This window comes from Danio rerio, chromosome 8, assembly GCF_052040795.2.
Source record: "Danio rerio strain M-AB ecotype USA chromosome 8, GRCz13ab, whole genome shotgun sequence".
Classification (NCBI taxonomy): domain Eukaryota; kingdom Metazoa; phylum Chordata; class Actinopteri; order Cypriniformes; family Danionidae; genus Danio; species Danio rerio.
The window spans coordinates 6,030,070-6,057,211 of NC_141028.1; the positions used below are offsets into that span (position 1 = coordinate 6,030,070).

The 27,142-nt window shown below is 37.2% G+C and overlaps 3 protein-coding genes and 1 long non-coding RNA gene across 12 annotated transcripts in view; 2 read left to right on the forward strand and 2 right to left on the reverse strand.

Annotated features, from left to right (window-relative positions):
• Nucleotides 1-9,684, forward strand: part of myl2b (myosin, light chain 2b, regulatory, cardiac, slow) — a 47,604-nt gene extending 37,920 nt beyond the window's left edge. Inside the window, 5 exon segments of the mRNA NM_001040045.2 lie at nt 1,327-1,405; nt 6,244-6,292; nt 8,288-8,680; nt 9,048-9,220; nt 9,258-9,684. Coding sequence (NP_001035134.1) covers nt 1,327-1,405; nt 6,244-6,292; nt 8,288-8,392 — 233 coding nt within the window. The 3' untranslated portion in view covers nt 8,393-8,680; nt 9,048-9,220; nt 9,258-9,684.
• Nucleotides 1-27,142, reverse strand: part of rad9b (RAD9 checkpoint clamp component B) — a 122,917-nt gene that overhangs the window by 44,264 nt on the left and 51,511 nt on the right. For 3 of the 8 annotated variants that reach the window (XM_087263613.1, XM_087263602.1, XM_087263609.1), the window contains one exon: nt 11,206-11,648. In XM_087263613.1, coding sequence (XP_087119739.1) covers nt 11,573-11,648 — 76 coding nt within the window. In that variant the 3' untranslated portion in view covers nt 11,206-11,572. Of the gene's footprint in view, nt 1-7,143; nt 7,607-11,205; nt 11,649-15,863; nt 18,022-27,142 lie in introns of those variants that run through there. The other 5 variants (XM_087263612.1, XM_087263600.1, XM_087263608.1 and 2 more) reach the window with 3 other exon arrangements.
• pptc7a (protein phosphatase targeting COQ7 a) overlaps nt 18,460-27,142 on the forward strand; it is a 31,051-nt gene continuing 22,368 nt past the window's right edge. The window contains exon 1 of one of the 2 annotated variants that reach the window (XR_015497028.1): nt 18,460-18,985. Coding sequence is in view for 1 of the 2 variants with exons in the window: in NM_001007378.1 (NP_001007379.1) it covers nt 18,784-18,985 (202 nt within the window). In the remaining variant the exon portion in view is untranslated. 2 annotated transcript variants of the gene reach the window in all.
• Nucleotides 20,562-25,781, reverse strand: LOC147835494 (uncharacterized). Its single transcript, XR_015497443.1, has 2 exons — nt 24,077-25,781; nt 20,562-23,911 (listed from the first exon to the last, which is right to left on the reverse strand). It is a non-coding gene; the product is annotated as an uncharacterized LOC147835494 (long non-coding RNA).

Sequence of the window (27,142 nt, forward strand, 5' to 3'; positions counted from 1 at the left end):
CTTAGTCAGTTTGGTGTAAGTTGAGACGACTAGAGACGACAAGAAAAGTTATTCATTCATTCAATATCTACCGCTTTTCTGGGGCCGGGTCACAGGGGCAGCAGTCTTAGAGAACCCCAGACTTCCCTCTCCTTGACTCCGAGCTCCTCCCGGGTGACAGAGCTCCTCACCCTATCCATAAGGGTATGCCCTGTCACCCTGTGAAGGAAACTCATTTCAGCCGATTTTATCTGAGATTATGTCCTTTCAGTCATGACCCAAAGCTCATGCCATAGGTGAGAGTAGGAACGTAGATTGACTGGTAAATCAAAAGCTTTGCCTTTCGGCTCAGCTCCTTCTTTACCACAATGGACCAGTACATCGACCGCATTACTGCTGCCGCTGAAGCAAAACGCCTGTCAATCTCACGTTCCATCCTTCCCTCACTCATGAACAAAACCTCAAGATACCTCCACCTGGGGTAAGGACTTTCCTCCAACCTGGAAATGGCAAACCACCTTTTTCCAGTGGAGCACCATGGCCTCGGACTTGGAGGTGCTGATTCTCATCCCAGCCATGTTCCACTCGGCAGCAAACTACCCCATTGCATGCTGAAGGTCCATGTTCGACGAAGCCAACAGAACAACATCGTCTACGAATAACAAAAAATCTGCAGAACATCTGCTGAATTCTTTAAACAAGTTAAACAACAACTGTCTATTTAGATTATTTTCTAAATGTTCATATCACACAAAATCTGCTGAAACTCACGTCTGGTCTAAGCCCCTCCCCCGGAGAATTGTCATTCTATAGCGATCGCTGATTGGCTCCTGTACTAGAAGGCAGGGCTTCATTCACCATATTGACAGTTACACTTTTCGCCATTGAAAAGTATACGAGTGACATGTTTTGTGTATTCTAGAGTCTTTGGTACGTTCTGCATGATAGGACCTCAACCATAAAAAGGAGGTGTAATAATAATGCAGATGCACTCCCCTACAAACCCATCCAATCAGTGTAAAACTCATTGTATATCACTCAATATATATTGCAGAAAAACCAAACATCAGTCAGCTTTCTTTTCCTAATATCGCACAGCCCTAATCTGGAATAGAAACAAGTGGGGCTTTTCTTTCCTTCTGATGTCCTGCAGAGTAATTGGATCATACTGGGAACGCTAATAGGTCTATAGGGAGGCTCTTGTATTAGCCTACAGCATATGGAAATTCCCATAGGATCAGATCCAAAATTACGGTAGAAATTCCACTAGGGATCCTGTACAAAGTATTTCTTATTGAGGACTCGAAAGACTAATTGTCTATTGCCTCCTTTTAAAAACACACGCAGGTGCCGATGCAGAGGAGACCATCCTCAATGCCTTTAAAGTGTTCGACCCCGAGGGAAAGGGGACCTTGAGGAAGGATTTGTGAGTCTCATTAAAGCTAAATAACATCTCATTTCTACTTTGTTTTGTGATCTATGATCAGTGTTGGGTGTAATTAGTTGCAAAGTACCTATAGTTGCCGTAATTAACTTTTTCACTGACAAAAATAAAGGGATTATATTTTTAGGTCATTTCAAAAACGGTTTCTTACTTTAAATGCTGTACATTCACTTCAAGTTTACTTGTATAGCACTTTTCAAAGCATCTTAACAAAAGGTGCAACATTACATTACAGTCAAAATCACAAACGTTAAAGGTGCTGTATGTAAGTTTTTGACTTTTGTAAAGCATAAAAATACTATAATATGTTTGCAGATATTTAAGAAACATCATTAGTGAATACCAGCCTGACCTCACGAGAAAACGTAAGTATTTATACGTTTTGCCAGTTTAGTGGCTAATTCGTACGAATTCCTACGAGTTCAGTCGTACGAAATAGTACGATTTTAAAAAGGAGGCGTGGCACCTAATCCCACCCCTAACCCCAACCGTCATTGGGGGATGAGCAAATCGTACTAAATTGTACGAATTAGATCGTACGAATTCATACGAATTAGCCACTAAATGAAAAAGTTACGAATTGCCGTGAGATTGTGTTGGTGAATACTCTTGTTTATCTGAAAGACAATGCTGAAGTCAGATATTCTGCTTTTAAAATGTGTGTTACATGCTGGGCTTTCTGTCTTTGTTTCGGCCAATTAACACGGCCAATGTCACTTTAACCAATTATATTTCCGCACCCAGGGTTGCCTTGGTGGAAAAACTGCATATTTCATATATTCAGTCATGAAGGCTCTCAAAGCATGTGTCCGTGACCGAAATGCGACCTCCAGTGGACCACGGCTGTTTCTTAATATGCGTTCTTCAGCGATCTTGAGTCCTCGTGTTCTCGTGTAACGTCATCATCAACAGCCAAAGTTCAGTTCTAATACTCAAGACAGCAAGAACCAAGGACGCGTGAAAGTTCCCGGATGTGTTCTTGATATCGAGGACGTATCCATGCAGGCTTGAGCACTAAACTCGCTCTAGAAGTCCCAGAAGTCATTGCGACTGGAGGTAGAAAGCGCAGCATTTTATATAGATTTAGTAAAAAAGTTCAGAGATATAACTTATTTACCTCAGGAGTTTCCCTAAACGAAATGGTGAAAGTAAACATCACCCTGAAAATCTTAATAAAAGCATAAACACATTAAGGGTGTTTATTTGCTAAAATTCGTATTAAAATCTGTTTCATTTATATTGTGCATTGTATATTTGTAAAGTCTTTAAGCATGGTATATATTTTGAAAAGGGGAAAAACAATAAGTGAAGTTTCACAAACTAATTTCGAGAGGAGCACGTGATATGATTAACCGCAGCTTGTCTCTCATCTACAATCAATAGACAGCCAATCAGATTAATCCAAACTCACTATAAGTAGCCCAGCTAAAAAAATACTCCCTTATCTTCGTTTTCCGAAGAAACCCCCCATCCACCCCATCTTCCTTTACCACGGGGAGCTCTCGAGAACTACCTGATCTTGTACTCCCCCAACATGCTTAATGGAACATGCGGGAGCCCTGCGCTCAATTATCTCTGAGCTCAGGGTTCTCTCCCTTGACAGAATGCCAAACCTGCTAAGATTGGTCAAACAATATCTACGTGTGAACTCTTGAAATCGTTGTATGAATGCTGTAATGATTAATTAATTTTCCTCTAAAAACGCGTGAAGGTCACGTGACCATCAGAAAGAAGAGAGCATCTCATTTCTCACAGGACTCATTCTCTGTTCTTGCAGTCTCCCGAGTTCGTTCTTTCGAGGTGACCCAGCACCACGGGTCTTTTCAAGAACATATGTCCCTTCTCTGCGTTCTTGGAATTGAGAAACAGCCAGGGCCGGAGCAAGCTGAACTGCCGCTCTAGGCAGAGGACGATCACGCCGCCCTCAACCCCAATGTGAAAACGAAAGTGACCAGTTATGAAAATGAAGTGAGGTGTCGCGGACCTCTTTTCCGGCGCTCTATGCGCGGATATAACTGAGGACGCGCGGGTGCTGAGGGAGGGAGGGAGGTGTCGCGGACTGGCGGACACCACCCTCTCTATTCTGCCGCCCTATGCGTGGATATAACTATGGACGCGCGGGTGCTGAGGGAGGGAGGTGTCGCAGACACTGCGCTCTTTATTCTGCCGCCCTATGCCCGGATATAACTGAGGACGCGCAAGTGCTGAGGGAGGGAGGGAGAGAGGTGTCGCGGGCGCTGCGCTCTTTATTCTGACGCCCTATGCGCGGATATAAGTTAACTGAGGACACGAGGTGACGCTGACGCCGCCCTCTCTATTCTATCGTCTATGCGCGAATATATCTGAGGACGCGGGTGGTGAGGGAGATGTCACGGACATAACTGAGGACGCAGGTGGTAAGGGAGGTGTCGCAGACGCCACCCTCTCTATACTGCCGCCCTAGGCGGCCGCCTAGGTCGCCTCTATGGACGCGCCGGCCCTGGAAACAGCCATAAGCAAACTCTGAAATGAGAAGCAGATTCAGAGTTCCACATGTGGGTAATAATTAGCAAATATTATAAATATTACGAGAGTAAACATTAGGTGAGCAGGTTATGTTGTAACCCCGTGTCCTAACAACATGTTACGTGACGAGATTTGCAGTGATAAGCAATTTGGCTGTTTGCACCAGATGAAACACGACAGAAATTTAAATACAGCCATTCAGAAGGAGAGAATAGTGCTTTTACTGCACTCCAATGAAATACTAAAGTTTATAATCTAATGAATACAAATTAAACCTCTTTAACATTATTACATGTAGAAGCTGAATCACTGATATGTGTTGGCTTTGAATCACAGTTTTAAAGTTATTTTCAAGATCTGAAGTGAACTATCTGCTGCTGCTTGCAGTATGGCAATAAACGTCATGTGAAGTGACATTTAACCTCACATTATTAGCATTTAACACTGAATAAAGCACATGAGGTCTACCTGAGGGGATCATTGCCAGTTTTATATCAATTCGAAGTATTGGTTAGAACAAAAGCTCATTTAAAGTTGGAAAATATTCCTTATTGAATGCTGTTGCTTTTTCTATATAGAGCACTCGCTCCTGTTGGTTCTCCATCTGGCAACCTGCGTTTGCATTTGTTTTGATCCAGAAATACAATACCTAGTCCAACCACTGGGTGTCAATCTTACATACTGCATCTTTAAGGAGTTGTGTAAAGCGCCGGCGGTATATTTTACCTGCAGTTTTACAGTATATAATGTCTTTCCAAACGAAATATGTACGTGTAATAATAATGAACAGTATTTGAAGTGAAGTGTACATTAATTCAACAGTTCTGTATTAAATAGATTCTGTAAAAACACACACTGTAAAAATGCTGACTAAACAGCTTGTTAAGTTGACTTAACATGAAGTCAACTTTTGTGTGTGTGTTTTGGTAACCAAATCAATTTTTAGGTCATTTAAATATGGCTACTTATAATGTACTTGCATTAAATACAGCACATACAGTGCTCAGCATAATCGAGTACACCACATTTTGAAAATGAATATTTTTATCCATTTCTCAATGAACATAGGCGTTGGCGGATTTAGGCACGGGTAATATGGGTGATCACTCAGGGCGATGTTGCTGGGGGCGGCATGGGGAGACAAAAACAATGCCCCAGTAAAAGCTTAAGATAAGATTGACTTAGTCTCTATTTTAGAGGTCGCCACAGCGGAATGAACTGCCAACTATTCCAGCATATGTTTTTTACGCAGCGGATGCCCTTCAAGCCGCAACCCTGTACTGAGAAACACCCATACACTCTCTCACACACTACGGGCAATTTAGTTTTTTACCGATAGCGCATGTGTTTAGACTGTGGGGGACACCAGAGCACAGGAGGAAATCCACGCCAACACGAGGAGAACATACTAACTCCACACAGAAATGCCAGCTGACCCAGCTTGGGTTCGAAACAGTTACCTTCTTCCTGTGAGGCGACAGTGCTAACCACTGAACCACCGTACCACCTTAAGAAACTATTAACTGAAAAAAAATATTGACTAGTATGTATGAAATATCCAGCAAGGTGGCTCAGTGGTTAGCAGCTGCGTGGAGTTTGCATGTTCCCCTCATGTTGGCGTGGGTTTCCTCTGGGTGCTCCGGTTTCCCCCACAGTCTAAACACATGCGCTATAGGTGAATTGGATGAACTAAATTGGCCGTAGTGTATCAGTGTGTGTGAGAATGAGTGTGTTTGGGTGTTTTCCAGTGCAGAGTTGTGGCTGGAAGGGCACCCACTGTTTAAAACATATGCTGGAATTGTTGGTGGTTCATTCCGCTGTGGCGAACGCTGATAAATAGGGACTAAGCTGAAAGAAAATGAATAAATGAATGAATGAATGAATGAATGAATGAATGAATGAATGTAAATATGGTGTCATTACTCTGAACATTTTGTGTTTTTGATACAACATTATAAGTGTTAAGTGATTTTAATAAAGCTAAAAGATCCTGTTTGATCCACATTTAAAGAATTAAAATTATATTTGAAGTAAGAGTTGAGATTTATAGGATTTCTAAATAGTATTGATTCAAGCATATAAATATTGAATAATTAAGGAACATTTTCAGACACAATAATTCAAAACATCATTCAAATACTATTATAATAATGTAATTAGTAATTAAAGAGGATTTTGAAGTAACTTACTCAGCTATGATATGATATAGGTTATTACAATAATAGATGCTGTACATGTAGACTGTCTAATGCCTGCGTTTGCCAGAGGTGAATCGATTATTTCGAAAGGTTAAACCCGAGTTTGTCTCTCCTCAGTTTGTCACGGATGTTGACAACACAAGCGGACAGATTCTCTCCAGAAGAGGTTTGACATCTTGAGATTATTTGTTTTATGTCCAACTCTTCAGCTGAGCGTATGTCACAATGGCAGTTGAATTCTACATGAATGATGACATTATATTGTGTTTGTCTATAGATCGTGAGAACAAACTTCGAAATCCACACTGTGTAAACATCAGCTAACAATAGAAACATCATAATAATATTTGTGACCCTGGACCACAAAATTAGTCTTGTTTTGCACAGGTATATTTTTGACACACTGAAAAAAAAAATTTTAAGGCAAGCGGCTGCAAATAATTTATTTGGGCTGAATTAAAAAAAAAATACATTTAATAATGTTTAACCTTATTTGTTTGTTTAAAATCAGCCCAAATAAATTATCAACCACTTACCTGTTTAGTTTAGTAAATTTTTAATTAATTAGTAAGTTAGTTTAGTAAATCCAGTTTATCTTTTTTGATTTTTCATTTTATTGAACAAATATTATATATGATTTTTAATGTATACATTATTTATATATTAAATATAATATATTTGAAAATGTTTTTCTTTTGTGGCAAAAATCATTGGAATATTTTGTATAGATCATGTTTCATGGAGATGTAAATTTCTTACTGTAAATATATAAAAATGCAATTTTTGATTAGTAATATGCATTGCTAAGAGCTTAATTTGACCTACTTTAACCCTTAACTGACCCACAGTGTCAGGGCGACCTTAGAAGCAGTTCCCTATTTTTATTTTAATGTTCCTTTATTTCAGGGGAATGAAATTCTGGGTGATGAAGGTCAAGAAGGGGGGGGGGGGGATTTTGTGACTATATATCATAAATTTGTGAAGAAAAGTTTTCCGAAGCATAAAAAATAACAACCTGAAAACAAAAGAGTCTTTATTGACCCCTGCTGGATATATGTGGAAACTTAAGTTTTTTTTCTTTATCCTGCAGATGGCAGTATTCTATCCCTGCAATATGAGCCAATTTCCAGAAACAGTTTATATTTAATTTAGGTCAGAATTACAATGATTTCTTAGATTTAAAAATAATTTTCACAAGCCAAATTATCAGCACATGCTCATTGCGGATACATACCCCTGTCTACATTTCAGGGGAACGCAAAATATGTACCCAGAGGTACATCTGGCTGTATCTCATCTCTAAAACGGGGTGGTATCATGCCACAATAGCTTCTGTTACTTTTTGCGCTATACCGCCAACCGCTTACCATCGTGTGGACGGCTTTTCCGGTGTTACCAGTTTGCTCAGTGGCTCGCCTCATTTGCCGATGGACTTGGGACACTAGGCGGAGTTTACCGCAACAACAGGGTTCAAGTCCGACTAGGAACGGTTCAAGAAACCAGGTAAAACAAAAGCAAAAATAAATAAATATATAAACAACAGGCTGAAAATGTGATAAAGTCACTCATTTTGCTTTTAAAAAGGCTATCAGTTGGGTTTAGGGAAGAGTATGGGTGAGTCAGTCGGTCAGTCAGTCAGTCGACAGGAAACTTGCCTGGTTGGCTGAAGTGTATATTGCGCCCTTCTGGTGGATTTACATGAGAAGAGGACACGCCAGAGAAATTTATGTCCATCAAAAGCGTACACAGTGGCCTCTGGTGAATTTGCAAAAGCAAAAACTGTGAGCAGACACATCTTCACTTACGCATTTCACTGTCCCCAAAATGAAGACCTGGGAATGTATCCACAACGAGCCTGGATTGCAAATTATGGCATAGCTGCATGTTTGTGTAGTAAATGAGCACAAGTATCCACAATTGCCCTGTAAAAGTTTGGGGTCATTATGAAGAGGAAGGAACCTGATTTTTTTAGGGGGTCAATTGAGGTTTAAAGGCAATATTTCTTATTATTTTATATTAAAGTTGTTTCTTGGCCAGATATTGTGCATCAACGAAAAGCTTATTTATTCAGCTTTCAGAATCTCAACTTCCAAAAGTGTACACTTATGATTTGATATGGTCTTGTGGTCCAGGGTCACATTTCTGTTCGATCTTCCCTCAGATGGAGCAGATGTTTAGCGCTTTTCCTCCAGACGCTGCTGGAAATCTGGACTACAAGAATCTGGTGTACATCATCACTCACGGGGAGGAGAAAGACCAAGAGTGAATCTCTCACTTTCAACAATGCTCATTTAAACACCAGGGGCCTCATGTAACAACGCTGCGTACGCACAAAAACTTTGCGTACGCCAGGTTTCACGCTCACGTTTTGATTTACTAACGATGAAATGAACGTGGGAATGTGCGCTGGTCCACGCCAACTTCATGCCTGGCGGACGCACATTTCTTGTGTGTCTGTTTTATTTCCATTGGCGACTCCTAGAGGCAGTTGTGTTAAATTGCACTCTACAAAGTGTTTTTGAGCCGTGTAATGGCAGCTGTATGAGACTGGTTTATCCGCATGTCTAGCAGGTATATAAGGTTTCCATACCATGCAGTTGACCAGCCATACATTAAAGCGCAATTTGCAGCGGTCGCCATTTTTCCCAGTGTAATCGGAGCGATCTACTGCACACACATTGCTATAAAGACACTATCTGAAGATAAATTTGCATACGTGAATCAGAAACATTTCCATTTAATAAATGTGCAAATAAAATATGATGCACAGACTTATTAATGATTCTTACTTGTCTTCCTCGTGATGAAGAGTAGGCAAAATCTGATATGTAGCGGGGGGGAAAAAAAGAAAAAAGAGTTCATCAGACGCCGGATTCGAACCAATTTGTTTGAACGTGTCAAAACATGATGCCATGCGTCTCACGAGCTACGCCACTCATGCAGCTAAAGCCACTACAAAATTGTACACCTTTACATTGCACTATTTCTTTTTTAATGCACTCAGTGCATTGTTCAGACCCAACTGTGTTAACCGCATCAGCTAAACTCTCCCACTCTATTTTTTCTTTTGTTGTTAATTCCGGAGGACAAACTTGTAAATAACATAGTTTTTCCCTGGTCTACCTCCGAAAGCAGCACCTCCAATTCACATTCTGTTCAAAGTTTCTCTTCTTGCTTGCTTTTGCCGTTGCTTTTTCGTTGGGTTTTGCCAAAGTATAGTAATAAGCATATTCATACGGGGGAGGAGGCAGGGAGGGGTTTTGCGCTCATGCACATGCGCTCAGTTTCACGTTCATTCAGATGTACAAAGAGAATATGCGTGGGATTCGGCGTACGCAGTGTTTCATACATCTGACATTTTTAATGCGTACGCACATTTACAGCTTTGTGCTAACGCAATGTTTTAGTATGATTTCAACGCAAGTCTTCGTACATGAGGCCCCTGGACTTTCTCAGATACAGTTCTGAGTGTATGATCTAACAAATATTGTCCTGTGCTACAGCAATCTGTATTTTATTTCTGAACTGAACCATTAAACCAAATCCTACTGAAATGTATTTATTATTGGAGTTGGTTTCAGGATTTTTATTTTCAGTTTCAGTTTATTCATCTTTGTACAACCATAACCCTAACAATTAAAAATGACAGATCACGCAACACATAAATAACTAAAACATAGAAAACAAATAACAAATACCTCTCATCTAAGAATAGGCTACATAAATGTATTTATTTGGTATAGTTTTGTATTTTATGTACAGTATGTGATTGCATTTATACATATATAAAAAAATACACTAAATATACATGTATAAATTTTGTAAATACAAATTTATGTAAATTAAGTGTGATTAATTTTTTTATTATACTTTTTTATATTCTGGGCAAACTAAAAGAAACAAGACTAAATAGGAGATACTGTGATTTTTTTTTAAACATCACAAATATTCATAAAAAAACTAAAATTTCACATTTAATAATGCTAATTATGTTGTCTTCAACTGTATATTAGACACTAGATCTTATGAATGACATTCAGCAATCATTCATTCATTTTCCTTTGTCTTAAGCTGCATCTCAAATGCCACACTATACACTCATGCACTATGTACTTAAGTTACGCAGTTACACACTCAACAGTACAGTAAATGTATGTAGTGTCGTCCCAAATAAAGCACTAATGTTTAAAAAAATTCACTAATGAAGCGGAAATTCAAACCTTTTCCCTAATGACGTTTGACGGTCGCCAAATCAGTGAAATAAATGACCGAATTATTAAATAATACCTGCCATGAGTATAACCGCATTCACCATCGGGAGGCGCTATAATCAATCTCGCAGGAGAATTTTGTTTTCACCATCCAAAATAAATAAAGTTATCCAACATGTGCGCCCGATAGCTCCGCCCAGGGGCGGACTGGCCATCTGGCAATTCTGGCAAATGCCAGAAGGGCCGGACCATTTTTTAAATGTGGGCCGGTCAGGTTTTTTTATTTATTTATTTTTTTAATATGTATAGTTTTTACATGCATGCAGCTTTTATCTCTTGCAATACGTTAAATTTGGTGATGATGATGACGGTGATGATGACAATAGTAATAATAATAATAATAATAATAATACATGTTAAGCATGTGGCCCAATCCGTGACGGCCGGCTGGTTTCGATATGGGCTGCTCCAATCGGACTCAATCAGAGGTTACCCGGCTTCCACCTCTTTCGCTACATGAGCAAACCTGCAGTCGTTGAGTGCGTGAAGTGTCCATCATTACACACTTCATTTTACCGGCTGAATGAGTGCATCATCCGGGTAATTAAAGTGCACTTATTATTGTTAGAGTTTTCAGAGTGAACGCACTACTTACACTCTTAATACTACAAAATGGCGTAGAATAGTGCATAAGTATGCGATTTGGGATGCAGCTTTTGTCCTTTATTTATCAGGGGTCGCAGCACATGTTTTAATAAAGATTTTTCAACCCAGGCTCATTCTGAAAACGTAGCCTTAAATATATTTCTGAAGAGCGCCAAATGTCCCAGGAGGATTTATTTTTTTATTTTTTTTTATTTTTTTTTTTCAGTTTTGTTTTTGCAAATCCGCCAGAGGCTGCTGTGTATGCCTTTTCAGATCTCAAAATTCTCTAGTGAGTGCCATTCGTGCCTGCTCTGCCTGCGTACATCCTGCAAAGGCTGCTGTGGACTGACCCACCCTCCTTCCTTAAATCCAACCGATAGTGTTTTCAAAAGCACTGATTGACATGCCCACCCACTTCCATAAACCCAACCGACAATGTTTTCAAAAGCAATCCAGAAAAAGAAAAGCCCCCTGATTTTTACCACGGTTTCAGATTTGACCACATTCTCACCCTTTTATTTACTTGTTTATTTTATTTTTTGCGTTTTGTTTTAGTTTTACCTGCTTTCTGGAACAGTTTATTTCCGGACTCAAACCCCGTGATCATGGTCAACACCTCTCTGCGTCTCAAGTCCGCTGACGTACGTTTGCAAGCCACTAGAAAAACTGGAAACAGAGAGAAAGCAGCTCATACTGAGGTAAGCGGTCAGCGGGTAAGCACGAAAAAAGAACGGCAATACCACCCAGTAGCGTGCGTTTTAAAGACGAAATGCAGCTATACATACAGTTGAAGTCAGAATTATTAGCGCCCCTGTTTATTTTTTTCACCAATTTCTGTTTAATGGAGGGAAGATTGTTTCAGCACATTTCTAAGCATAATTGTTTTAGAAAACTATTTCTAATAACTGATTTATTTTATCTTTGCCATGATGACAGTAAATATTTTTTTACTTGATATTTTTCAAAACACTTCTATACAGCTTAAAGTGACATTTAAAGGCTTAACTAGGTTAATTAGGTTAACTAGGCAGGTTAGGGTAATTAGGCAAGTTATTGTATAACGATGGTTTGTTCTGTAGATTATCGAGAAAAAAAATTGCTTAAAGGGGCTAATAATTTTGTCCCAAAAATGGTTTGTAAAAAATTAATAACTGCTTTTATTCTAGCCGAAATAAAACAAATAAGACTTTCTCCAGAAGAAAAAATATTATCAGACATACTGTGAAAATTTCCTTGCTCTGTTAAAAATCATTTGGGAAATATTTAAAAAAAATAAAATAAAATCAAAAGGGGGCTAATAATTCTGACTTCAACTGTACTTCTGGCTACATAATTCACAATCTCCAGAAATGTATATAGGGCTACGTTTTCAGAATGAGCCTATGCTGAGATTTTTTACTTTGAACGAAAACAAAACTGGTACTTTACTCCCACCTACTGCATGAGTAAAGGACTTACAAAAGCCTACAATTCAATATCTCACAACCCTGACCCTCAAACACAGCCATGAAGCATTTTAACACAAACAATTCTGTTGAAATTAATCATGTTTAGCCTAAACAAACACAAATTCCAACAACCAGAGTCATACACTTCTCCAAACCCCATGAGTTCACAGTCCTTTCAAAGATTCGCAAGGTAATAGGTCAACAAGTTAGACTAATTATTATCGGTACTTACAATAACCTTGATTTCTATAGAGCTTTCACATGTTGTTTTTATTTTTCCTTCGCTGAATAAATGCAAAATGTAGAAGAAACAACTGGCATTGACACCCACTTGACATTTCAAAGCTAAAGGGAACAACATATTCAACTCCATTTACTTTTGGATCTGAGTGAAAATACCAGCGCTTGCGAGCACATTGATGATGTGAATACCTTCATAAGGCTGAAAGAGAGAAATTATATTTAATATGGTTAGTCACTGATTGAAATTGAAATTTAATTATATTTAATTGACCCCATGTCAGCAGCAAGGCCACTTTCACACAGAAAAACTACAGAAAATGCTCCATATTAGAGGCTTAAATGTGTTCATGGAACTTTATATTTGGAAGCCTTTTTACCCATGCAGACCTGAATTATGTTCCAAGTTTCTGAAAAATCTAAAAGTATGTTTTCACAGTTCTTGAGACCAAACTATAATAATAAAACAACAGCCTTTAAGTGTGTGTATTTTTTTGTCCCTTTCAATGGTCATCAGGTCAGAACAGTTGTAATATAAAACATATAATACAAAAGAGAATCATACATGACCGCTGGTGTAATCTTGAAGTTTATTTTCAAAATTCCAAACATTAACATTGTAACATTTAGCCTTTGATTTTGAGGTTTTCATTGTATAGACTGCAACTTGTTTATAATATCTACCTTACCACTCCACATGTCCACGTCTGAGATTTTCCATCTGCTAAATGCTTAACAACTTCAATATTTGCATATTCTGCATATAAAATAGTTTTAGCAATGAATTGGTACATCAATAGAACATATTAGCCACCCTTTAATTTTTTTTTTTTCCAAATAATGTTTATTAGAGCAAGGAAATTTTATTAGAGCAAAGGAATATTTTTTCTTCTAAAGAAAGTCTTATTTGTTTAATTTTGGCCAGAATAAAAGCAGTTTTTAATTTTTTAACCACCATTTTAAGGTCAAATTTTTTAGCCATTTTAAGCTATATATATATATATATATATATATATATATATATATATATATATATATATATATATATATATATATATATATATATATATATGATTGTCTACAGAACAAACCATCGTTATACAATAATTTGAGTAATTACCCTAGCCTGCCTAGTTAACCTAATTAACCTAGATAAGCCTTTAAATGTCATTTTAAGCTGTATAGAAGTGTCTTGAAAAATATTTAGTCAAATATTATTTACTGTGATCATGGCAAAGATAAAATAAATCAATTATAAATGAGTTATTAAAACTGTTATGATTAGAAATTTGTTGGAAAAAATATTCTCTTTGTAAAACAGAAATTGGGGAAAAAATAAACAGGGGGGCTAATAGTTCTGACTTCAACTGTATTTATACAGTTGAAGTCAGAATTTTTAGCCCCCTTTGAATTGGTTTATCTTTTTTAAATACTTCCCAAATGATGTTTAACAGAGCAATGAAATTTTTACAGTATGTCTGATAATATTTTTTCTTCTGGAGAAAGTAGTATTTGTTTTATTTCAGCTAGAATAAAAGCAGTTTTTATTTTTTAAATACCATATTAAGGTCAAAATTATTAGCCTCTTTAAGCAATTTTTTTATCAATAGTCTACAGAACAAACCATCGTTATACAATAACTTGCCTAATTACCCTAACCTGCCTAATTAACCTTATTAACCTAGTTAAGCCTTTTAATTTCCCTTTAAGCTGTATAGAAGTGTCTTGAAAAATATCAAGTCAAATATTATTTACTGTCATCATAGCAAAGATAAAATAAATCAGTTATTAGAAATTAATTATTAAAACTTTTATGTTAAGAAATGTGTTGAAAAAATCTTCTCTCCGTTAAACAGAAATTTAATTCAGACTTCAAATGTGTGTGTGTGTGTGTGTGTGTGTGTGTGTGTGTGTGTGTGTGTGTGTGTGTATCTTACAGATTTCTTTCTAATTAACATCTTGAAAATCTTATCTTGAAATTGTGATCTCTACAAACCAAACCTGCAAAAAACCTGCAAAGATCTTTTATGCTTATTCCTTCTAGCTTAAAACTAAATTCTAAATTATTTTTATTTCATTATTTATATTTTTGTACAGTTTTCTAATACTTAATAATATTATATAATTTTACGTTGTAAATGAATGGCATTGATATACCATCACAAACTATTTAACAGATATATAAAATTAAAATTAAGACGCCAAGAATTGAAACTGACATCTTACAATTCTGAAGGAAAAAAGACTGAACTGCGATTTTGTATTAATAAAAGAAGTCGCAATAACCCTTAATTATTTTTATTCAGTGATGAAACTGCACGGCGAAAAGTGCCACGTATAAAAAATATGTCACGATATTAAAGTCGTAATATTTGTAGAATAAACTCGAAATGTGAGTAGAATACAGTCGTAGAAATACGAGTTTAAAGCTGTAACATTTCTAGACTAAAGTCGTAGCTATACAAGATTAATTATGCAATATTTTGTCGTAGCAAAATGGATATGGAATAAAATAGGCCACGTGCTAATTATTATCATGATTTCTGAAGTTGTAGTGCGCCTGTTCGACCTCTAGATGTCGCCAAATACTAACAAAATTAAAGACAGCATCTCGCTTTCATTACACGCCATCATACTGTAATTCAGACCTGCTACAGGTTCATTTGAAATAGACTAGCTTAAGTATTACAAACTCCACTACACTTCTAATAACGTATTATCACTTGAGTGTAGCTTAATTTCCCTTTTCTAAAATTAAATGTGACTAAATAGTGTAAACCTGAGGCTGAGACATCATATACAGTTGAAGTCAGAATTATTAGCCCCATTTTGATTTTTTTTTTTTTTCTTGTTTAAATATTTCCCAAATGATGTTTGACAGAGCCAGGAAATTTTCACAGTATGTCTGATAATGTTTTTTTTTCTTCTGGAAAAAGTCTTATATGTGTTATTTCGGCTAGAATAAAAGCAGTTTTAATTTTTTTTTTTAAACATTTTTGGGACAAAATTATTAGCCCCTAAAGCTATTTTTTTTCCGATAGTCTACAGAACAAACCATCAGTATACAATAACTTGCCTAATTACCCTAACCTGCCTAGTCCACCTTATTAACCTAGTTAAGCCTTTAAATGTCACTTTAAGCTGTATAGAAGTGTCTTGAAAAATATTGAGTAAATATTATTTACTGTCATCATGGCAAAGATAAAATAAATCAGTTATTAGAAATAGGTTTTTAAAACTATTATACTTAGAAATGTGCTGAAACAATCTTCCCTCCATTAAACAGAAATTGGGGAAAAAATAAACAGGGGTGCTAGTACTTCAGGGGGGCTAATAATTCTGACTTCAACTGTATAACAAATTTTAGCTCAATATACTGGTCCCAGTTCATGCATCTGAAACGTTTATGATTCTATAACAAGTTTTGAAACTAAATACAGCCCAAAACCAGAAGTTCATAAGTCTGTCAGTGACTAAATTAAGCAAACTCAGAATACAGCTACTTATAAACACATTAAGCCTTTAAAGCAGTTCATAACCACAATTCTAAATCACAAAGCATTACAATAATAATACAAAGCAATACAACGCAATGCAAACAACCATTAAAAATAGAAAAAATTGACATTATTATTATCCAACATCCAACTGATTCATATGATAAAGCTAAAAACACATTTAATGTTTATGCTTTCACTTAGTAAATAAGTTTGACACTTGTGCACATCCAACATTAAAATGATACATTAGTAATTTATAGTAAATAATACAGTGTTTCTGAACCATAGGCTACTATAGTAAAGTGCATTACTGTATCATACTGTAGTATTAACTATAGGGAACTGATACACTGAAAGAAAAAATACTGTAATATCGCCTACTCTAGTTTTTAATATATTAATAGTAATCTGTGGTGCATTATGATATAATATAGTTGTTCAAAACTACATTTTGAGTATTTGTTTATATTATAATTGTCGCATTACCACAGCCACAATAGAAATACTACAACAGATTGATTTCAAGTACTGTACTAAAGCATAATTCAATAACACTATAGTATTTACTAATACACTGTAATAAATATTTTAGTATACTTAAGTGTTTACTACAGTAATATGTGTTAATATACTATATAGTTACAGTATTGAGTATTTGATTATATTACTATAGTTGTTGCATTATCATAGCAATGCAACAGATTAATTAGTTTTTACAATCATCTGTAGTGCATTGTAGGATAATATAGTAATAGAAAACTACAGTATTGCACCTGTCCGACTGCTCATTAGTGCAAATCAGCCAATCAGATGGGAGCAACTCAATGCATTTAGGCATGTATACATGGTCAAGATGATCTGCTGCAGTTCAAACCGAGCATCAGCATCAGCATCAGAAAGATGATTTAGGTGACTGTAAACGTGGCATGGTTGTTGGTGCCAGACGGGCTGGTCTGAGTATTGCAGAAACTGCTGATCTACTGGGATTTTCATGCACAACCATATCTAGGGTTTACAGAGAATGGTCAGAAAAAGAGAAAATATCCAGTGAGCGGCAGTTCTGTGGGCGCAAATGCCTTGTTGATTCCAGAGGTCAGAGGAGAATGGCCAGTCTGGTTCCAGCTGATAGAAAGGCAACAGTAACTCAAATAGCCACTCGATACGACTGATGTCTGCAGAAGAGCATCTCTGAACACACAACATGTCCAACCTTAAGGCGGATGGGCTACAGCAGCAGACGACCACACAGAGTGACATTGCTGTCAGCTAAGAACAGGAAACTGAGGCTACAATTGGCACAGACTCACCAAAGTTGGACAACAGAAGATTGGAAAAGCGCCTGGCCTGATGAGTCTTGAATTCTGCTGCGACATTCGGATGGTAGGGTCAGAATTTGGCATGAAAGCATGGATCCATCCTGCCTTGTATCAACGATTTAGGTTGGTGGTGGAGGTGGTGTAATGGTGTGGGGTTACTTTCTTGGCACACTTTGGGCTCATTACTACCAATCGAGCATTGTGTCAACGCCACAGCCCAACTAAGTATTGTTGCTGACCATGTCCATGCCTTTATGACCACAGTGTACTCCTCTTCTGATGGCTACTTCCAGCATGAATAACATGACATGTCATAAAGCGCGAATCATCTCAGACTGGTTTCTTGAAAATGACAATGAGTTCACGGTCACCAGATCTCAATCCAATAGAGCAGCTTTGGGATGTGTTGGAATAGGGGATTCACATCACGGATGTGCAGCGACTGCGTGATGCTATCATGTCAATATGGACCAAAATCTCTGAGGAATATTTCCAGTACCTTGCTGAATCTCTCCCACGAAGGATTAAGGCAGTTCTGAAAGCAAAAGTGGTCCAACCCAGTATTAGTCAAGTGTGCCTAATAAAGTGGCCAGTGAGTGTAGTATTTACTACAAAATTACTATAGTATTTTTATCAGGGTACATGTGTATAATTATATGAATATATTATTATTACTATTATTATAGGTAGCAGTATTATAGGAAGCAGTATTTTTTCATGTGGGTGGATGTATATTGTTATTATTATGCTATTATGTTATTATTACTCTATCGAAACTGACAGTTTTGTTTTAAAATTATACCAGGTTCAATTTGTACACCGTGTTTGATGTTTTATTAGTGAACACCAAAGCCTATTCATTTCAACTTCTCTGCTTCACTGTACTGTTTTTTTTTTTACTCCAGCGGTTGCGTAACGGCGTGTGACGTCAGATCAGTCACAAGACTTCAGTCGCGCCGCCGCGGCCCACAGCGCAGTTCACGGACGAGCACGCGAGCGAGCGAGAGCGCGCAGCAATGGAGCTCAGCGCGAGGAGAAAGAGTTTAACAACAAAACCCGGATCGACTTGGATATTCTGAAAAAGCGCGTTACACATATTTGCGCTATGGACAGCTGAATGTGACTGCTGCGTTAGGAAGGCCAGGATTTGGAAAGTTTACGCTTATTGTAACGTCGTTTGACACCGTGGATGCTGTTGTTGTGACACCTCCAGACGTCATCTAGAGCCGTGGATTTGTTGTTGGTGGTGTGGTGGTTTATTTAACCCACACTACCCCTGCTGCAGGGTCCAGGGGTGATGTTGTCCGTTCTCTCGTACGGTCGACTGGTGGCCCGGGCGGTCATCGGCGGACTCTCGCAAACCGACAGCCGCGATTACAGCCTGGTGTCGGCCAGCTTCGGTTTCGGGAAGGATTTTCGCAAAGGGATCTTGAAGAAAGGGATGTGCTACGGAGACGACGCATGCTTTATAGCCCGGCACCGGTCTGCTGATGTGTTGGGTATGTAATTGCTACAACGATTAAGGGCGATTTGTTTTTACACGCGAAGATCATTTGCTAGGGAGAACTGGTTTAGTCAGGTATGTTCGTGGTTGACTCGCTTCTGACGTCACGACTGTCGCACATCAGTGCGCCGACAAAAGCCTTTACAACCATCTATATAACGTTACACGTATGAAGATTTTATAAGGATAAATAACTTTCCAATTCCTTTTAAAAAATTTCACCAAGTGGTTAAGGCTATTCCAGCTGGTTAAATACAACTAATTAATAATCACCTTTATTATGGATGCGTAAAAAGAATTAAAAATTGAATACTTTCTCCATCATATAATAATAAAAAATTAGACAACTGTTTCAATCTAAACATAAAATATCCCCTAGTAGAGGGAAATATTATTGGAATGAAAAAAAATATTAATATTATAAATGGAAAGCTACCTGGTCAATGCCCTTTAAATTTTAATTTTAAGAAGTGCACTTTAAAATACTTCACAAAATGTATCCTTGCAAAGCAACTTTATCTAAATTCATGAATATTGATAATACTTGCACATTTTGTAATATACATGAGGAAGACTTATCTTTTCTATAACTGATGTATCTCTTAAATTTCGGAATGATGTTAGTGGCATGTTATTTGGGCAAAGAAATGTTAACTACAGGCTCTCTTTAAAAGATGTCATTTGCATTTTTTCACACACAAAAAGAACATTTGAGTATGTTGTTATCTTCTTCATTTTACAAGGTAAATATTTTATGCATAAATAGAAATTTGCGAAACGTATAGCAAAATGCAATATTTTTTTATTAATAATGGAAAATTTGAAAAAGTCTCTAATGCAAATTAAAAACAAAAAGAGTGATTTAATGTTAGATTTCTTGAAGGTTTTTTCTCTGTTACTGATCCCCCGCTGTAGTCGATGATTGTATCCCAAGTTATTATTTTTGTTTATATGTATAGAAGTAATTTGTAATACTTTTTTTCTCCTGTTATGTTTTTGCTTCATTATCATTTATGGTTGTTGTTGTTGTTGTAATTATTGTAATGTTCTTGGATATAGCATATATCTGAATTTGTATTATTACTTTATGTAATGTTTCAAAACTATAATAATTTTTTTTAATAAATAAAGTTACACGTTAGATCAAGATTATATATTAGTTGTTAAAACATTCCGTTCATAATTCTATAATAACGTGAATTTATATAAAACTTTATAATAAAAACATTTCTTAAGACATGCTACATAATAGGCTAATAACAAACGTTTTATTATTAACTGCCATGTTATTATTAAGGTAAAATTAGTTTTACCGTACGTTCACACCGAAAGCGGCGAGAGCGTCCAAGGTCGCTCTGGCCGCCCTGGCGACAACGCTCTCTGCCTTCACCGTACGTTCACACCGAAAGCGGCGAGAGCGTCCAAGGTCGCTCTGGCCGCCCTGGCGACAACGCTGTCTGCCTTCAGCTCCGGCGGCGATAGCGTCAAAACTCGCTACATTGATCTCGTACTTAAAGGAGCTGTTGCAGCATTATCAGTTACATTCCTGCATAAGACATGTTTTTAGCGTGAAAATGTTACGCACTTCTTATCAAATTCATATAACAATGGAAGATCAAGTTGCGTGTGGTGTGGCTTTGCTCTATTTATCCAATATGTGTCCATATGTCTGAAATAGCAGCAGTACTGTTTTGTACTGTCACATCGCGTGAGATTCCCGCTTTTTAAAGATAAATTTATATAACATTAATGAACATCAGTAACTCGCCAGTAACTTATTTAATGTTCCTGTAGGAAAAAATTGTAAATAATTGGAAATCCGGCGACCGCAATAATCAAACCCTTGGGAACAACTGTGGTCGGAACCAAAGTTCACAGGTCTGTGTTCTCTGAACTGCTATCAATCGATGGACGTCTTCATTCTGATTGCTTGCCGCCGAACCGCGTCATAGCTCATTACCATAAAGTTGACTTCATTTCAACTCTCCTCGACGCTCACGCCGGCGAAGACGCGCCGCGCTGCTCCTCGCCGCCTTTCGCCGCCGGCTCTCATTGAAAATGAATGACTTCCGGCTACTTTGACGCTCTCGCCGCTTTCGGTGTGAACGTACGGTTATATTTGCACATTCGGACTTTCTCCTGAACATAATTTCAGATGGTTATCCAAGTACATTGTTCAGTCAAATAAATAGTGCTAATGTTGTTTTGAAGTCATACTTGCATGTGATTTCAGATTGAATATTTAAAAGTACCATCATGTCACAAGTTGTCACTGAACGAATGTGCGAATATAAAACCAATTTTACCTCAACTACGGCGATTATTAAAACATTTCATCCATAATAATACTATAATAACATGAACTGATATACAATTTCATTACAAAAATATTTGTTAAGACTTGCTACATAATAGGCTAATAACAATAAACGTTTTATGATTAATTGCCATGTAATTGTTGAGGTGCAGTTGGTTGTATATTACCACATTTGTTCAGTGACACGGTCATTTAGGTAAAATTGGTTTTATATTCACACATTCTGACTCTCTCCGTAATTACATAAATTCAGAAAATTATTCGTTGCTAATTTTAAGTAGTGAAATCATAGTAGCGGCCGATGACTATCAAAGTACAACACTGTTCAGTCAAATAAATAATGCTAATGTTGTTTTGAAGTGATACTTGCATGTGGTTTACAGTGGTGTAAAGTAACTAATTACAAACACTTAAATTACTGTAATTGAGTAGTTTTTCTCAGGAATTGTTATTTACTAAGTAGATTTAAAAATGTGTACTTTTACTTACCCTTGAGTACGTTTTTAGTGCTGTATCAGGACTTTTACTCCACTACTTTCCTTTAACCTGCAGTCACTACTTTATTTTTTCTTGTCTATGGGGATTAGAAAAATTAGTCCTGTGATTTCTGTCCAATCAAATCTCATATGGAAGGTAAATTGCCTTATAATGAACTACCTTAAGACATGGGCGATTAATAATTGCAGCAAACTGTTTGGAAGCATTAAAAGTGTCCAAGATGTTGTCCAAAATATTTACCCTTATTGACCCAGAGACTGTTTAAACACATGTCTCTGATGAGAAGATGATGGATGTATGATGACCAAAATTGCCTTAAACACCCAACAGGCACAGGACGTCAACATGACGTCCCCAACATTGTGGAGTCATTGCATTTTGTTTGCAAATGAAAATCGGGTTGACATCAGAACCCAACATCACACCAAAGTCAATGTCCCACGTCAAACCTAAAATCAATCAAATATCAACGTCTGATGATTTTACAGCTTGATATTGTGTGGATAATACCACTATGATGTCCATCAGATGTTGGATTTTGGTTGTCATACCTGACGAAAAAAAATGTCAATATTTGATGTCAATGTAGCTTTGGTTTAAGATGTTGGCTCGATGTTTTGGTCACTTTCCTACTTAACCAAATATCAAGGTCATTTGACGCCATTGTTGGACATCAAATTAACATTGTCCTTACACGCTGGCTAGACATTCAATTTTGGTCACCTGACATCACAACCTAAATCTAACCTAATATTAACATCATATGATGTTGTGTGCCTACTGGACAATAACTAAATGCACTACAGAATGTTACGTTTACACACATCCTCAAAATGTAAATGCATCAGCTTTTTACAGCGTAATACTCACTACTCGAGTACTTTTGGAGGGTCTACCTTTTACTCATACCTTGAGTAATATTCAACTTTTGAGTAACAGATACTTTTACTCTATTTGCACTACATTTTTAGGCAAGTAATGATACTTTTACTTACATATGATTTTTCAGTACTCTTTTCACTACTGGTGGTTTCAGACTGAATATTTAAAATACCCTGAGAAACTATATACAGTAGGGAAGCATGTCACAAGTTATCACTGAACAAACGTGCGAATATAAAACCAACTTTACTGTCAGTGACACTGTCCTTATATTTCAAAATGTTTCAGTTTTTTCCGTTAGCAATTTTAATCTTTCGTTTTTAACACCTTAATTGGTCTCTTTATAATATTTATTTGAATATATAGGAAGCTTGTGGTAAAATCTGTTGCCTGTCCTGTTGTTTGTACATTTACTAAAGCCATAATTATGAATGGTCAAGAAACAATAACGGAGTCTACAGTGAGAGGGAGTCTGTTTCTAATGTTTAGTGCTACATGTGACTATTGCAGGGTGTAAACTGTTAAAAAAAAGAGTAGTTGAAAAAAAACTACTGCATTGTTGTGATGTGAAGTGTTTCAAGCACAGAGTGTACTTTTAAGGATATGCTTATTTATGTTGACTGCAGTGCTAACTCTATGTGGTTTGTACTTAAAGTACTTCAGTTCATAGTGCTGCTGGAATATGCAGTGTTAGTTTGTCACATCATGCCATAACATTACAGACCAGTCAAATGCCATTTCTTATAACCTGAGAATGACACCTACAGTTTCATTTAGTCATTTAGAAGACGCTTGTTTTTTGAGGCATTCAGCAATTCAACAAGAAGGGGTAATACACATAAGAAGTGCTAATTATACAAAGTAACTGTTAACGTTTGGAGAATTAAGGGCTAAAGTAAGGAGGGGGGTGTTTTTGTAGATAGAAGTCTTTTTAAAAACTAAACTATTTAGTCTCTACTTCACTTCCTAATCTGCAATTGCCTCTCTGGATATACCACTAACTGTACTCAATAAATAAATAAATAAAATAATTTTAAAAAATGTACTAATACTTTCCTTCTTAGACTTTACAGACCTGAAACTTGCCTGCAGCACTTATTCATTGTTGCTCTTATAGTTGGGTAAATTTCTTCCTTGTCCTTATTTGTAAGTCGCTTTGGATAAAAGCATCTGCTAAATGACTAAATGTAAATGTCTACAGGTGATTTTGTCAAACCCACTCACCTGTGTGAAGCACACTTTGTAAATGTTTTGTTTGAGATAGGGAGTGATTGTAAGAAAGTGTTAAGTGGTGTAAATCAGAAAAACTGGTGCACGTTTTGGTTTTATTTTGGTTAAAGAGAGATGAAAGAGTGTGTTTTCAACAGGTGGTTTGTCAAACCCACTCACCTGTGTGAAGCACACTTTGTAAATGTTTTGTTTGAGATAGGGAGTGATTGTAAGAAAGTGTTAAGTGGTGTAAATCAGAAAAACTGGTGCACGTTTTGGTTTTATTTTGGTTAAAGAGAGATGAAAGAGTGTGTTTTCAACAGGTGGTTTGTCAAACCCACTCACCTGTGTGAAGCACACTTTGTAAATGTTCTGTTTGAGATAGGGAGTGATTGTAAGAAAGTGTTAAGTGGTGTAAATCAGAAAAAACTGGTGCAAGTTTTGGCTAAAGTTTTGGTTAAAGAGAGATGAAAGAGTGTGTTTTTAACAGGTGGTTTGTCAAACCCACTCAATTGTGCGAGGCACACTCAGAACTGCATAATGAAGTAAAATGATCAAGGAAGAGGTGGGTTTTTAGGCCCCGTTTACACTGCTAGTTAAATGTGACCTAATTCCGATTTTTTTGCTCATATGTGACACAGATCGGATCTGTTCTATAAGCTTGTAAACATGAAAAAAACACATGCATTCGGATATTCAGGCCTACTTTATATGTGTAAATAAATCAGATATAAATTTATCGGATATGTGACAATGCGACTGTCATGTAAACAGGCAGATCGGATTTATTGAGGCGTTCCGTTTTGTACATCATTAAACTTGCAAAAATGTGGTGCTTCTCCGCGTTTTAATGACGTAGAAGGTAAAGCTTGTGTGGTGATGCCAATGCGGTAAACAGAAGAGGAAAGAAGTCAGTCGCCACAATTTGCTCCCACCAGACCTGAGATCTCTTGTACCCACAAATTCCTCTGAAAGGTGGAAGACATCATAAAGCACGTAAACCATAAGCACAAGCTGCGATGACGGCCCTTTCCCACCTCCGCCTTAAAACCATTTTAAAGTTGGGCGAACTTCGTGTTGTAACTTTTGCTTTTTGTCGCTATTAATACACGCACTGCGGACTACACATAGTACAACTTAATTCTCTCCAACACCAGCGCGCACCGAGGCAAATGCTACATCTTCAACCACACACACACATCAGGGTCATACCATTACATAAACTGTGTGGGGGTAAATCTGGACTGAACCATTCACTGCTTATACTACACTTTGCATATTTCGCAGAGCTAAAAACAAGACAATTTCTTCCGCCGTGGCTAGATGCTAAAACAAGCCTTTATGCATGCGCGACATCGTAAATTGTATGGCAAGTGTAAACACATGATATGGGTCACAATTAAAAGAATGTGTAAACGGACAGGCAAAATAATCAGATATAGGCAACAAATCGGAATCGGGCATCAAGGCCTGACAGTGTAAACGGGGCCTTAGGTGTCGTGTGCATACAGTTCTATGTAACAGAAAACCTTTCATTGACTTACTGTACAAGGAAGTCTTTCTGAAAGATGTGGGTGCAAACAAAAGTTGAACAATGAAGTCCACAGACTGTGATTTCAGTATGTCTTTGTCTTAAGTCCTGATAATGTTGAACAATGTAGATCCTCAAAGAAAGCACATCTTGTTGTGCATACTTCTTTTGGGAATACCTTAAAATGAAATTACATTTTTACTTTACTCTAAAGAGTATTAAGTAGTGATATTTGGGTTTTTTAGATTCCCGTTAGCCACTACCAACTTAAGAGACTATTCTTTCTTAGGTCCAACAAATAAAACAACAGCTTTACATCAAATCATCATCAAAACCAATACAAAAAACATCTCAAAAAAAAGAAACAAATTTACATTCAAATAAAACACCAGAAACAAATGTCAAAAGCATACATTTACACTAAACCATAACAACAGAGAGCAATACCACAACCAAACAAAGACAATTTTACATTAAAGCTGGAAGCAGCGATGAAAGGGACCTCGCATGGCCTTAGGATGACAGAGAACAGTGGCATGTAGATGTCTTCAGGAGAGGAATCTCATTGAACATGAGTTTTTTTTGGTAGATCGGGCATTGTGTGTCTGAGTTATAAGTACTTCCTCCTCCATGGCAATGTTTTCCCCCACAGTCCAAAGACATGGGGTATAGGTGAATTAGGTAGGCTAATTTGTCCGTAGTGTATGAGTGTGTGCGTGAATGTGTGTGTGGGTTGCGGCTGGAAGGGCATCCGCTGTGTAAAAACTTGCTGGATGAGTTGGCGGTTCATTCTGCTGTGGCGACCCCGGATTAATAAAGGGACTAAGCCGACAAGAAAATGAATGAATGAATAAATGAATGTTGACCATACTTGTATGGTCCGGCGCAACCTTTGTGCAGTCGCATACCCACGCATCTCTCAAAAAAATTTAATTACTCGTTGCAAGGAGAATAGCGAAAGCTCTGTGATTGGTCAGTTTGGTAAGGGTGACAAGTGTGGATAGCCACAAGCTCATTGGAGCTTATTTCCTTCAATTACTTTAAAATCAAGTAATGCACCCTTCAATCACAAAAATCACTCACTTGTAATATGTGAGCATATTTACTGTACAAAACTTGTCAGTAAACTATGAGGACAAAAAATATATAAAATAAAACAATCATTTATTAATCGTAATTGAGCTCAAATTAAAATCTAATTAATCGAGATTTTAAATTTGAAATTGCCCAGCTCTATGATCATCAAAAAATCAGGCTTTAACAAATGGAGGTAGAGTAAATGATGACCATTTTTGGTTTGCTTTCCTTTTAGGTTCAGTTTACAATTAGTATTTATTTGTACTCACTCGTACCCATACAGTACTAATTCAAATTATCACATGATAGCGTTAAGACCAGTTGGCGTCTACTACAGCCTACTTGGACAGCCATACGTCAAAGTCAAATTAACCTGAGACATAAATCCTCTTCTGCAGCTCAGACTCGTGGGCAGGTTTTGTGAAGGCCTGCCACATTTAAAAAGACAGTATAAAGCAAGAATTGAGGCTTCAACCTCAAGCCAGCCAATCCAGCTCTGGAAATCCCAGTGGTGTTTTAGAGGCTATGATGAAAAACAGGCAGGTCGATGCGAGGGGACTTGCCTTGTATGGTCACAAAATAAGGTTCCTGCTCATTGTCTATCAGAAAGGAAGCTGAAAAGCCTTTGAAGGGAAAAC